Source organism: Delphinus delphis, chromosome 15 (genome assembly GCF_949987515.2).
Source record: "Delphinus delphis chromosome 15, mDelDel1.2, whole genome shotgun sequence".
In the NCBI taxonomy this organism is placed as follows: domain Eukaryota; kingdom Metazoa; phylum Chordata; class Mammalia; order Artiodactyla; family Delphinidae; genus Delphinus; species Delphinus delphis.
The window spans coordinates 24,909,858-24,922,095 of NC_082697.1; the positions used below are offsets into that span (position 1 = coordinate 24,909,858).

Sequence of the window (12,238 nt, forward strand, 5' to 3'; positions counted from 1 at the left end):
CCTTCAGGGAAACTCAGTGATCAAATTGAGTCCGACAGTCCTCCCACATCCTGCCCTGTTCCATCTCAGCCTCAGAGTCCTCTCCTGTAACTGAGGCAATGTGGCCCAGCAGGGTGGTGGTGAAGACAAATAAGAAAGCACAGGTGAAGGCCCCTTCCCTCCCTCCTTGTCTCCCAGGCAGCCTAGTTTGCTTCCCCCCTGGACTAGCTGGAGATGCGGAAGGGAATGCTGGATGTGGGGGCACCTATGGCCATCCAGAAGGCTGCTCAAAATGGTCCTCTGACTCTGGTTAGAGTTTCTGATTCCCAAGGGTTTTACGGCAAGGCCCAGGACCCTGCATTTTCAAAAGTGAGTTATAAACCCCTTCCTCCAGGGGCTTCCATGGGACATATTCTGAAATAACTGTTCTGGATGCACCAAACCTCCCTATGGCAATCGGGGCAGCGTAGCTGTGTGAGGAGCCAAGTGACTCCTCAGCCCGCGCAAGCTTTGGTGGGGGGAATGCTGCCACCTAGGGGCTAAGAAGGAAACTGCCAAAGCTAGGGCCTGAGCCATGTTGATAAAAACATTTATTGAGCACTTTTTGAGTGCCGGGCACTATGCCAAACTCTATGCCAAACTCTTTGTACATTTCATCATACTGTATCCCAATGACAGCCCTATGAGGTAGTACTGTCATAAGCCCCATTGTACAGATGAGGAATGTGGGGCTCAAAGAGGTGAAGTGACTTACCCAAGGTCACACAGCAAGTAAGTGTCAGCGCTTGGATCTGAATCCAGATCTGGCTCACAGCTGAACTCTAACCACAACACTCGAGTGCCTCCTATATGCCTACATCAGAGTCGTCTGGGGATGCTGGGAGAACTGCATGTGAAAAGGTTTAACAGGTAAGGGCTCCAACCATATCAGGTCCCTGAAGAGCAGCTTAACTAGAGACTGCCCCTAGGCAGCCTGGAGGAGGGGTGGGTGGGACTCCCCTGTCTTCTCTCTCAGGCAGCCTGACCACCAGCCTGGACCAGCCAGACCCTGGGCCATTCAGGCTCAGCTGCCTCAGATCCCAGAATGCTGCAGGGCTTCCCAGCAGGACAGGGGGCCCAGCGAGGCGACCTTGGGCCAGGGTTTACAGAGCATGTTCCAAAAGGATTTTGACCAATGGCTCACTTCCACTGGGAAGGATCTCTAGTCTGCTCCTAGAGGCCCCGGACCCAAAGGTGAGCATCAGGCAGGATGCGGGAGCAAACACAATGGGTCCATCACTCCGAGGCCTGGATGTAGACAGGCACAGCAAGCATGGCACACGGGCCCTCGGCCCCTGCCTGCAGCTCCGCCAGGGCCAGGTTGGAGCCCAGGCCCTCGGCATGCCCGGGCACCACCAGCTCAGGTTCACCCCCCACTGTCCCACCCACTACGATGGACAGCACGGCATCTGGCTCCGAGAAGGGTGGCTTGCCTGGGGCGGCCTCGGGCACTGGCCCAGGCCCTGTGTCCTTCAGCTCCTCCAGCCCCAGTGGGTCAGGCAGGGGGGTCACCACCTTGCGGCCACCAGTGCTGCCGCTGCGGGGGGCTGCCCTCCTCCGGGGGGGCCGCCGGGCTTGCAGGTCCTTGTCCTTTTGGGGGCCGAGGCGGCAGCGGTGGTCCTTGAGGTACTTGTGGCGGGAAAAGCCCTTGGCGCAGCCGGCACAGCGGAACTTGTAGTTGCCTGTGTGGGCGCGCTGGTGCTCGGCGAGGTGGGCACGGCGACTGAAGGACTTGCTGCACAGGGCGCACTTGTGGAGCTTCATGCCTGGGGAGCGAGGGGAAGGCAGTGAGAGGCACCCAGACCCTTCACCCTGCAATGCTGCCCTGGCACTTGGAACAAAGCCCAGTTCCTCAGCTTGCCCTGCGAGCATGGGTGTGATCTGGGCCCTGCTCCCTCCACTCTCATCTCCCACCTTCTCCCAGCCACTTACCCTGTGCCAGCCTCCTGCCTCTGGGCCTTTGCTTGTGCTGTTTCCCCTCTGCCTGGAACAGCAAGCTCAGCCCCTAACCTTGACTAACTTTACCAGGTCACCATCATCTCTCTCCTCTCTGGTCTGCCTGCCTCACCCTGGCCGCCTCAGACCATTCCCCACAGGGCAGCTAGAGAGGTCTTGGTAAAACCTCTCCATGACACTCCCTGCTCCAAACCCTCCAGTGATTCCCCAAATTTCCCACAGAGCCGCCTGCAGCTGGCCACCCCCTTCACCTCTCAGACACATCCCCTTCCTCTCCCCTCTCTTGTTCTCTGAGCTCCAGGCCTCCCGCCCGCCTTTCCTTGTCTCAAACACCCGCCAGTCTCTTCCCTGCCTGAAGGCTTCACACTTGCTGCTCCCTCACTCTGGAAGCCATTTCCGGCTCTTCTCCTCCCTCAGACTCAGCTTTCGTGTCACCTCCTCCGGGAAGCCCACCCTGATACCCACTTCTCTTCTTTCTCTGCCCGCTCACTCTACTTATTTCCATCTTTGCCCTCAGCATATTTTACTGTAACATACTTACTTGTTTGCTGTTCATTTTCGATCTCTGCCACTAAATGCTAAGCTTCCCCAGGAGGGCAGGGTGGGCTTCTGCCTGATTCCCCCATGGCACCCCCAGTGCCTGACACATGGTATTCTCGCTATAGTCACTCACTGGATGAATCACTAGTGCCTCCATATCCACCATGAAGTCAACTCCGTCCCACACACAGATTGTGCCATGGCCTCCTCAGCCTCCCTGGGATGACAGCTCAGAGAGGGGGCAGTGACTTGCCCGAGGCCACCCAGCAGGACAGTGGTAGTGCCAAGAATCAAGCCCAGGCCCTCTGTCTCCAAGTCCTCAATCTACTCTTAGTTTTCACACATTCTTTAGCCACTAGATCCTGTTTATAAACCAGTGGTTGTTAATCGGGGTGACTTTATTCCCCAAGGATCTTTTGGCTTGTCCCCGGAGACGTATTTGGTTGTCATAACCATGGGGTAGAGGCCAGGGATGCTGCTGAACATCGTACAGTGCACAGGGCAGCCGCCCACAACAAAGAATTATCCAGCCCAAAATATCAACAGTGCCGATATTGAGAAACCTTGTTCTATAGACCAAGTGGTATGTGGAAAGCCAGCCAAGCTGCTCTGGGGAAGCAGCAGCCCCAGGAGAAGCTCTGCGGAGCCACCGGGAAACTGAGTGGTGTGGAGACCCCCTACTCCACACCCCAGCTTCCTCGCTCTGCCGAGTGGGCCAAGGAACCTCCCTGGCCTTATCCTGGACCCGCTCAGAACTGGATCTCCCTCCACACCTGACCCCACCTCTGTCACACTGGGTGCCTCTCTGGTATAGTCATCTCCTCCTGAGTCAGCTTCCTCCTCAGCCTGGGGGACTGTGGCTGACTCACCTCCGTACACCCTGAGGACCCAAACACAGGCCAGGCTCATGGCTCACAGGAGCAAAAGTCTATTGGCTGGAAGGTACCAGGCAGGGAAAATAAGCCTCACAGGATGTGTCTGCTCTTTCTGGGGCTCCTGCCCAGGGGGCTTGAGCTGAACCAGACCCTCCTGGCACGTTCAGGAGCCACTTACCGGAGTGGGAAAGGATATGAGCCTTCAGCTTGTCTGGCCGGTTGAACTCCTTACTGCAGCCCGTGTGTGTCCTAGGATCCAAAACGCTGGTCAGAGGAGCTCACTAAGCACAGGACTCTCTTGCTGGCCCCCCTGCTAGCCCTGGGCAGGATGGACTCGCTCATCCACCCTAAGGGCTGGGCAGGGAAGCAGCATGGGGGGTGAAGCAGCCAGGCAGGACCCAGGGCAGGACAAAAGGAGAGAGGGCCTGCAGCCCTCGGCCCTGACCCCCTTCTATCCCACAGCTGGGTAAACCTGCCCCCTCCCACCCACCGTCTCTACTCACGAGAAGGGGCATTTGTATTTCTTGAATGGCTCATGGATCAACATGTGTCTCTTCAGTTTGTCCTTGCGGTTGAACGCGGACTCACACACTGAGCACTTGTAGGGCTTCTCACCTGCAGGAGGAAACACAGATGGGGGACCAAGGGTGCCGTGAGAGGGAGTCTGAATATGGGCGCAGGGGTCTCCATTAGAGGACAGCAACTCCTCTAGGGAGGTGGCCTGGGGGAATATTGCCTCTCCCTTTCCTCGGACTTTGCTTTGCCAAGGAGAAGAGGAGCCTGTTTCAGTTAGGATGGGCAGGAAGGGCCTCTCTGACGAGGCAACACCTGAGGTGGTGAGGGAGCGAGCCATGCAGGAATGTGGAAGTGAGGGTCCCAGGCAGGAGGAGAGGTGGGGCACTGCATGTGTCTGAGGAACAATGGGGAGGCCCATGTGGCCGGGTTGGAGCAGGGGAGGGAGAATGAGGCAGAAGAGGAGGTGGGCAAGGCAGCCAGGCCCAAAAGGGAGGGCTTGGGAGGCCAAGGTGTTTACTCTGAGCCAGATGAGAAGCCACCAGAGGGGCTGAGCAGAGGAGGGACAGGATCTGACTCGAGAGTCTCACAGGCTCCCTCTGGCTGGCTGGGTGTAGAGAACAGATTGAGGGCGTGAGGGTGGAGGCAGGAAGGAGGCTGGTACAAGAAATGGGAAGTGGCCAGGTACGGGTGATGTTCAGAAAGCAGAATCGGCAGCCCTTGCTAACGGACTGGCTGTGCGGCGTGAGAGAATCTAAGGCGTGGGCTGGGTGGATGGCCGTGACATTTACTGAAATGGGGTCCACCAAAGGGGAGGGGGGAATTACACCTTATCTGGTTGAATCCTTGCAACAAACCATAAGGTAAGTCCTAGACGAGAAAACTTAGGTTCCCGGTCTACACATAGTGTTTGGGGAAAGTAAGATTCCAGCCCAGCAGTGTGACCCAGAGTCCACCTGAGTTGCCCCAGATCGTCTGCTGCAGAACCCATGCGTGGGGCTGGGGCTGAGGGGTGGCATGGAGAGCAGCTCTCACCTAACAGGGGTCAGGGGTCAGAAACTGCCCTTTGGAAAAGGGCTATTACTGGGTTGCTTTACTTCCTGCCATTATTTCCTCTCTGTTCTCCTCTCTGGGATGAATAAAGTACTTTTGAAAAATGCCGACCCAATGATTGAGGAAATTCTGGTCCTTACAATGGAATGTTCTGCAGTCATTAAAAAGATTAAGGTCGATCTGTGTTTCCTGATCTGGAAAGATCTCCTGGCGATATTGCTAGGGGGAAAAGAAAAGTGTAGGACAAGCTTAATACAGTCTCATTTTTGTTAGAAAAAAATACAATCCCCATACTCCAAAAAAGCCCTGGCCATATGGGTTTGTATCGACACAGAATATGCAGGGAGAAAGGTAGGGGAGGGTACACACCAAACTGTCAGTAGCAATTAAGATCTGAAGGGGGAATTTAACATTTTACTTTAGGTACTTCCATACTGCTTCCATTCTTACAAAAAGTATGTATTACTTTTGAATAATAATAATTACTTTTAAAACCATAAAGAAAGCAATTTGGTAATATCTATCAAAATTGCCAATGAAGTTAGTTTTGTTTTCTTCTTTTATCATAAATATGAAATATATGTAACAGAAAATTTACCATTTTAACCATCTTTAAGTGTACACTTCAGGGGCATTAACTACATTCTTACTGTCGTGCTACCATCACCACTATCCATCCCCAGAACTTTTTCATCATCCCAAACTAAAACTCGGTACTGCATATACATTTTAACCTAGCATTTTTTCCACTGCTAGGAATGTACACTACAGATGTATTCCCAAAAGCTTGTCAAGAGACCCACACAGCATTGTGTATACAAACTAACAGCTGAAAAAATAATTTAAGTGTCCATCCACAGGGGACTGGTTAAATCAAAGATGGTAAATGCAGGAGAATACTATGCAGCTGAGAAAAAGAAGGAGCCATTAGGAACATCTTCAAGGTACCTTGATAAGTGAAGAAAATGGCACATAATAGAGTTATAACATGTGCCTGTTTGTGTAAAAGTAAGCACATGTTTTGTATACATGTAAAATGAAACTAGAATGTCCCAGATGAGACCACTAACAGTGGTCACCTTTGGGGAGGGGAATTAGGATCACTCTGCAAACTGCAAACTCCAAGTCACAAACTGATGGTGGTTATTTTAACAACTAAAACTGTACAGATAGAAAATATTGTTTTGTGAAACTTCTGTTGCAGTATATTCTGTGTGTAAGTATGTGTTTCCCGGGTTGCATATAAAATGTATTTTTTACCATAGGCCATAGTAAAAAAAAAAAAAAAAAAAAAAAAAAAGGATTGTCCATCTGAGGAGAGATGCTTTTGTATTATCAAGGATTTTTTCCTCAGGTTTTCTCAATCTTTAGACTGTTTTCAGTATAAAGCAGAACAGAATTTTTTAACTAATAAAAAACATTTTAAAGCTTAAAAGAAAATAAAGTGTCAATGTATCTCAGCTGGGGAACTAAGGAGAGAGGGTTCTATCCAGGTTTGGGAGGGAATTTTGCATCGAGCACAACGCCCCCACCCCCAGGGGCTCAGAATGACCTCAGGGGCAGAGCCAAGAGTCCCCCCACCCGCCTCCCGAGGCTCATCTCCACTCTAGTGTTGGTGGGAACCCCTTGTTCACTTGAGGGAGCAGGCAGGGGCCAGGAAGGGGATGGGAAGCGGGGATGAAGAGAGGGAGGGGATGGGCAGGAGGGGGCTCAAGAAGAAGGCTGAAGGAGATGGGGAGGAAGGCCAGAGGGGGATGGGAAGGGGAACAGAGAGGGTGCCTGGGGGGAGGGGAAGGGGGACTGAGCAGGAGTTGGTGGGGGACAGGGTACCCACCTGAGTGGATGTGAGCATGCAGTTTGAGGTAGTGCTCCCGGCGGAAGAACTTCTTGCACACCTGGCACTTGAACCTGCCCCCGCTGCCATGGGTGGGCAGGTGACGCCGCAGGTAGCGTTCACAAGGAAACACCTGGCAGAACAGAGGAGTCAGCGTCAGGTCTGACTCACCAGCCCTCGTCACGTTATGAGCTCAAGGGGTCCCTCGTTACCAGCCCTTACAGAAACATCTTCCTTTCTGCCCACTGGGGGTCAAGGCCCACAGTGTCAAGTTCAGCCATTAGAACCTCACGGCTCCCACTACTCACCCATAAGCCCAGTCAAGACACGCGTGCCCTGAGCTTCTGCCCAGGCTGTTGTTTCTACCCAGGGAGCCTTTCTCTTAGCCTGACAAACTCCTACTCATCCTTTAAGACCCAACTCAGGTCACTGCTTCTGTGAAGCCCTCCCTGACTCCTCAATGCCACACCAGGCAAAGCAAATTCCACCCTTGAATGTCCACCCATATTTTTAAAGTCAGCATCTAACTTATTGAAACACAGCCCTTTGCTTGTACGGGATCTCCAAGAGGGCAGAGAGGGGCTTTCATTCCTCAGCACAGGGCCTGAATCAAATGACTGACAAGCAAAGGAATGAATGAAAAATGAACAAATAACTGAAGAAATAAATGGAAAGGTAATAAAAAGCCAGAAAACACAGAAGCCAAAATCTCTTTCCTCCCCAGGCATAGGAAAAGCATTCGTTCGTTTTTTCATTCATCTGATACAGAGAAGTGGTCAAGGACACAGACCCATCAACTTACTAGCCCCATTATTTCCCAGCTGGATGACCTTTCTGTGCCTCGGTTTCCCTGTCTATAAAATGGAGACAGTAATAATTTGCCCACCTCCTAGGGTTAAATGAGTCCGTTCGGACAAAATGCTCAGAATAGCATCTGGCACATGGTTCTTGCTAATTCACGATACCTTTTATTCAGACCACAAATTCCAACCCCCTAAATTAGGCTATATAATTAGAAACATCTACAATGAGGCCGAAGTGAAACCAGGGCTGTCTGTCCTGGAAAATCTGCCTCATAAGGTTGTAAGAAAATGAGTAGAACAAAGAAACCAGTTAAACACACCAGGGGGATGCAATCTGCAAAATCCAGACTTCAGGAAACTCCACAGGACCGATGGCCCAGTTTCTTCAACAAATACATTAAAAGAAAAAAGAAAGGAGCATCGATGGGGGGAATCTGTAGATTAACAGAAACTTTGGTCGTATCAACCAATCACAATATATCGACCTGATTCAAACAAACTTTACAAAAATTATGTTTTTGGGAAAAGTGGAAAATGGAACACTGCCTGGATATTTGATGATATGAAGGGCCAGGCTTTAGTGAGGGCTTCCAGATCCACTGAAAAGAAGAACCAGTAATAATAAGGATGATAAGACATCAGGAAGCTGGAGGCCGCTGTTCAGATGCTGGGCCTGGGCCCAGGAGAGGCCTCACTCCACGTCAGCCCGGCCTGGCCCGCCTGGCCCAGCAGTAGCACTGGGATGGCCACGGGTGGTGTCCAACGGGTGAGACGGGCCAGGCAGAGCTCTCGCTCTTCAAAGGCAAAGTCGTCTGCGGAGACAACCCCAAGCTTGGCCTGCACGTGTGTTGAGGCAGGAGGGGAGAAGGAGACGGTGGGGTCTTCACTCCATCACCTCTCGCCCCTATTTTCGCCCAGCCAGCAAGGGCAGGGTTCCCCACCTTTTGGCAGTGCGGGCAGGGGAAGTTGTGAGTGGCGGTCTGCAGGTGGTGCTCCAGTGCCTCCGGGGTGGAGTACTTGTTGACGCATTTGACACACCTACATGGGGAGGAGCAGAGAAGTGAGAGAGCTGTGTTCGGGGATGGATGCCCCAGCAGGCGTGGGAACCGGCCACTCCCTGCCCCCAACACCAGGAGGCAAAATCCCACATCTGATTCATTCTCGAGCTTGCCACCACCTCCATCCTAAACCAAACCATCTTGCTCGAACGTGTGCAGTAGCCGCCTCCCTGCCCTAATTCATTCTCCACAGGGGAGCCAGCAGGAGCCTTTAAAAATCAAAATCACAGTTTACCCTTCCCCCTCTCCATATCCTCAAGTCCATTCTCTAGTAGGTCTGTGTCTTTATTCACATCTTGCCCCTAGGTTCTTCATGACCTTTTTTTTTTTTTCTTAGATTCCATATATATGTGTTAGCATACAGTATTTGTTTTTCTCTTTCTGACTTACTTCACTCTGTATGACAGATTCTAGGTCCATCCACGTCACTACAAATAACGCAATATTGTTTCTTTTTATGGCTGAGTAATAGTCCATTGTATATATGTGCCACAAAGTGAGAGTGGCATGGACATATATACACTACCAAACGTAAGGTAGATAGCTAGTGGGAAGCAGCCGCATAGCACAGGGAGATCAGCCTGGTGCTTTGTGACCACCTAGAGGGGTGGGATAGGGAGGGTGGCAGGGAGGCAGACGCAAGAGGGAAGAGATATAGCAACATATGTATATGTATAACTGATTCACTTTGTTATAAAGCAGAAACTAGCACACCATTGTAAAGCAATTATACTCCAATAAAGATGTTAATAAAAATAAAAAAATAAAATTATGTGTTTACGACAAAACCTTTTTTTTAAATAAATTTACTTATTTTATTAAAAAAAAAATCAAAATCAGACTATGTCACACCCTTGCTTAAAAATCCCTACCTTGGCTTACAAGGCCCTACTGGCCTGACTCACTCCCAGCTCTCACCTTTCCCCATTGCCCATCTCACACCCTCTGTTCCAGGCCCCCCGGTCTCCTGAATGCACCCAGAGCACACCAAACTCGACCCCACCTCAGGTTCTTTGTACTTGCTGTTCTTATGACCTGGAACACTCTTCCCCCCAGTCCTCCCCTTGGCAGCACCTGCTCAGCCTTCACATCTCAGCTCAAATGTCACCTCCTCAGAGAGTCCCTCCCCGACCACCCCGTCTCAAGGTGCCCCCCAGAGCCCAGCCCCAGCCACTTCCTACTATGCTCTCCAGTTGTATTTTCTTCTTAGCAATTATTATCTGGAATCATTTATTTGCTTACTTCTCTGTCTCCTCCACCAGCAAGTGGGCTCTGGAGGCCAGGACCACATCTGTCTTGTTTGGCTTTTTCATAACCTGCTCTGAGCACCAGGGACAATCTCTTACATGAAACAGTCAGACAAGGACCCACTGTAGAGCACAAGGAACTCTACTCAGTACTCTGTAATGGCCTATATGGGAAAAGAATCTAAAAAGGAGTGGATAGATGTATAACTGATTCACTTTGCTGTACACCTGAAACTAACACAACATTGTAAATCAACTATACTCCAATAAAAATTAAAAAAAAAAAAAAGTCAGACAGACAAGGATCCAGGTCTGGCTCCTTCCCATCTCTGACCCTCAGTTTCCTTATCCATAAAATGAGGTAGGAATTCCAAGTGGACCTGCCTCTCAGTTTTTCTTAAGATCATAACAAGAGTCAAAGGACACACTGGTGCCAAACAGCTCATAAACTGCAAAGCACATAGACATGGTCTTTACTCTAAACATCACTCGCTAACATGTCCACAAAAGAGCAGTTTCAGGCCTCAAGCCGCTCTAAGGAAAAGGTCCCACCGTCCCCCCACCACAGAACATTCACCAGCAAATGGGCCCGTTTACAATGCAGTACCACTGAGGAATGCCAGAGGCAGGTGGGCAATTCATGTTAAAAACAGAACCATGGACCCTGCCATCTGTACACCAGGGCACATGGGAAACCCGCAGTCAGGCTGCACCTGTGGTGGGCCCCGGGGACGCCCCTTCAGGCCACACCCTGAAAACCACAAGCTAAATGCCTCCAGATGGCAAGAAAGAAGGAGCAGGAGAGGTGAGAGCAGAGCTACGAGGAGGGCAGAGACCTGGTGAGCTAGTGGGAGGAAGAAGACAGGAATCGCACAGGCTCTGGCAGCAAGGATGCAGTTTCGCAGCACCATTAAATGAAAACTCCCTGCCAGAAACGCCACCCTAACTATGTCACCCAAAGTAACATCCCCAGCACCAGGCCAAACCAGAGTCATGTGTCTCCTGATACAGCACGCTGAGAAAGACACAGCGTCGCTTTGTGATACTCCTGCCAAAAGTGCCAATCCTGGCTCCACCCTGAGGTCAAATCAGACAAACCCAAACTGAGGGCATTTTACAAAATTACTGGCTTATACTCTTCCAAAATATTAAGGTCATGAAAGACAAAGACAGAATGAGAACTGTTCCAGCTTAAAGGGGACTAAAGAGACACAACAACCAAATACAATCTGGGATCCTGGATTGGATCCTGAGCCAGAAAAAACATGTTTTTTTCTTTGTCTGTAAAGGATGTTATTGGAACAATTAGAAATTTTTGAATAGGGTACATTAGGTAACAGAACTGTATTGATTTAACTTCCTGATCTTGATAACTACACTGTGCTTATGTAAGAGGTTATCCTCATTTTTAGAAAATACACACTAAAGAGAAAGGGTAAAGGAGCATCATGTCTGCAAATTATTCCCAAAAAGCTCAGAATGTGATAAAGTAAGTGTGTAAGGATTGTAATATCGGGGAAATCTGGATGAAGGGTGTATGTGGGAATTCTCTGTACTATTCCTTTAACTTTTCTAGAAGTCTAAAATTATGTCAAAATAAGTTTAAAAAGAACACTTCCTGAAACAGATTGCCTATGGGATGAGGGAGCGGGTCAGGGTGGATAGGGAATTCCTTTTCACTCTATGCCCTCCTGTAGTTTTTCAATATTGCATTGTAGGCACATAGCAATTATTTTTTTCAAGTAGGTAATTAATCTTTTTTAAACCCCTCTGTGATCTTTGACCTGCAAAATCACTTCTAGGAACTTATTTACAAATGAGCAAAGATATATGTCCAAAGTTGTTCCTGTAGTGTTGTTTATAATAATGACAAACTGGAAATAACCCAATTAACCTGCAATAAGGAATGAGTTAAATAAATTACAGCCCATCCACATACAATGGAATACTAAGTAGCTGTTTAAAAAACTGAGGCAGGTCTGTTTGTGCTGAGGTGCAAAGATATAAACATTGCAGTTTTAAGTGGTAACGCCAAGTACACGGAATGATCCTATTAAATTTTAGACTGTTTGTCGGAAGTTGTGCAACAGGAAGATGGTGTGATGAATTTTCACCCGATTCAATAACTGTGTTTGGGATAACCTAACTCAAATACAGACTGTGATATTTACAGCTATAAATATGCTTATTACAGATATATACCAAAGGACATGTACCAAGAGGTTAACAGGGTTTTGTTTTTTGTCTTCTTGTGGGTTTTTCTAAAAATCCATTTCTGTGCATTGAACATGGATGACTTTTGTAACTAGAAAAAAAAATACATCTTATTTTTAAAAGGAAA

The 12,238-nt window shown here is 49.4% G+C and overlaps 1 protein-coding gene across 2 annotated transcripts in view; it reads right to left on the reverse strand.

Annotated features, from left to right (window-relative positions):
- Positions 1-267: 267 nt before the first annotated feature.
- ZNF341 (zinc finger protein 341) overlaps positions 268-12,238 on the reverse strand; it is a 43,102-nt gene continuing 31,131 nt past the window's right edge. Inside the window, exons 11-15 of one of the 2 annotated variants that reach the window (XM_060031045.1) lie at positions 8,534-8,630; positions 6,790-6,922; positions 3,893-4,004; positions 3,568-3,638; positions 268-1,784 (exon numbers count right to left, since the gene is read on the reverse strand). In XM_060031045.1, the coding sequence (XP_059887028.1) occupies positions 1,255-1,784; positions 3,568-3,638; positions 3,893-4,004; positions 6,790-6,922; positions 8,534-8,630 (943 nt within the window). In that variant the 3' untranslated portion in view covers positions 268-1,254. The remainder of the gene's footprint in view (positions 1,785-3,567; positions 3,639-3,892; positions 4,005-6,789; positions 6,923-8,533; positions 8,631-12,238) is intronic. The other variant, XM_060031046.1, reaches the window with a different exon arrangement.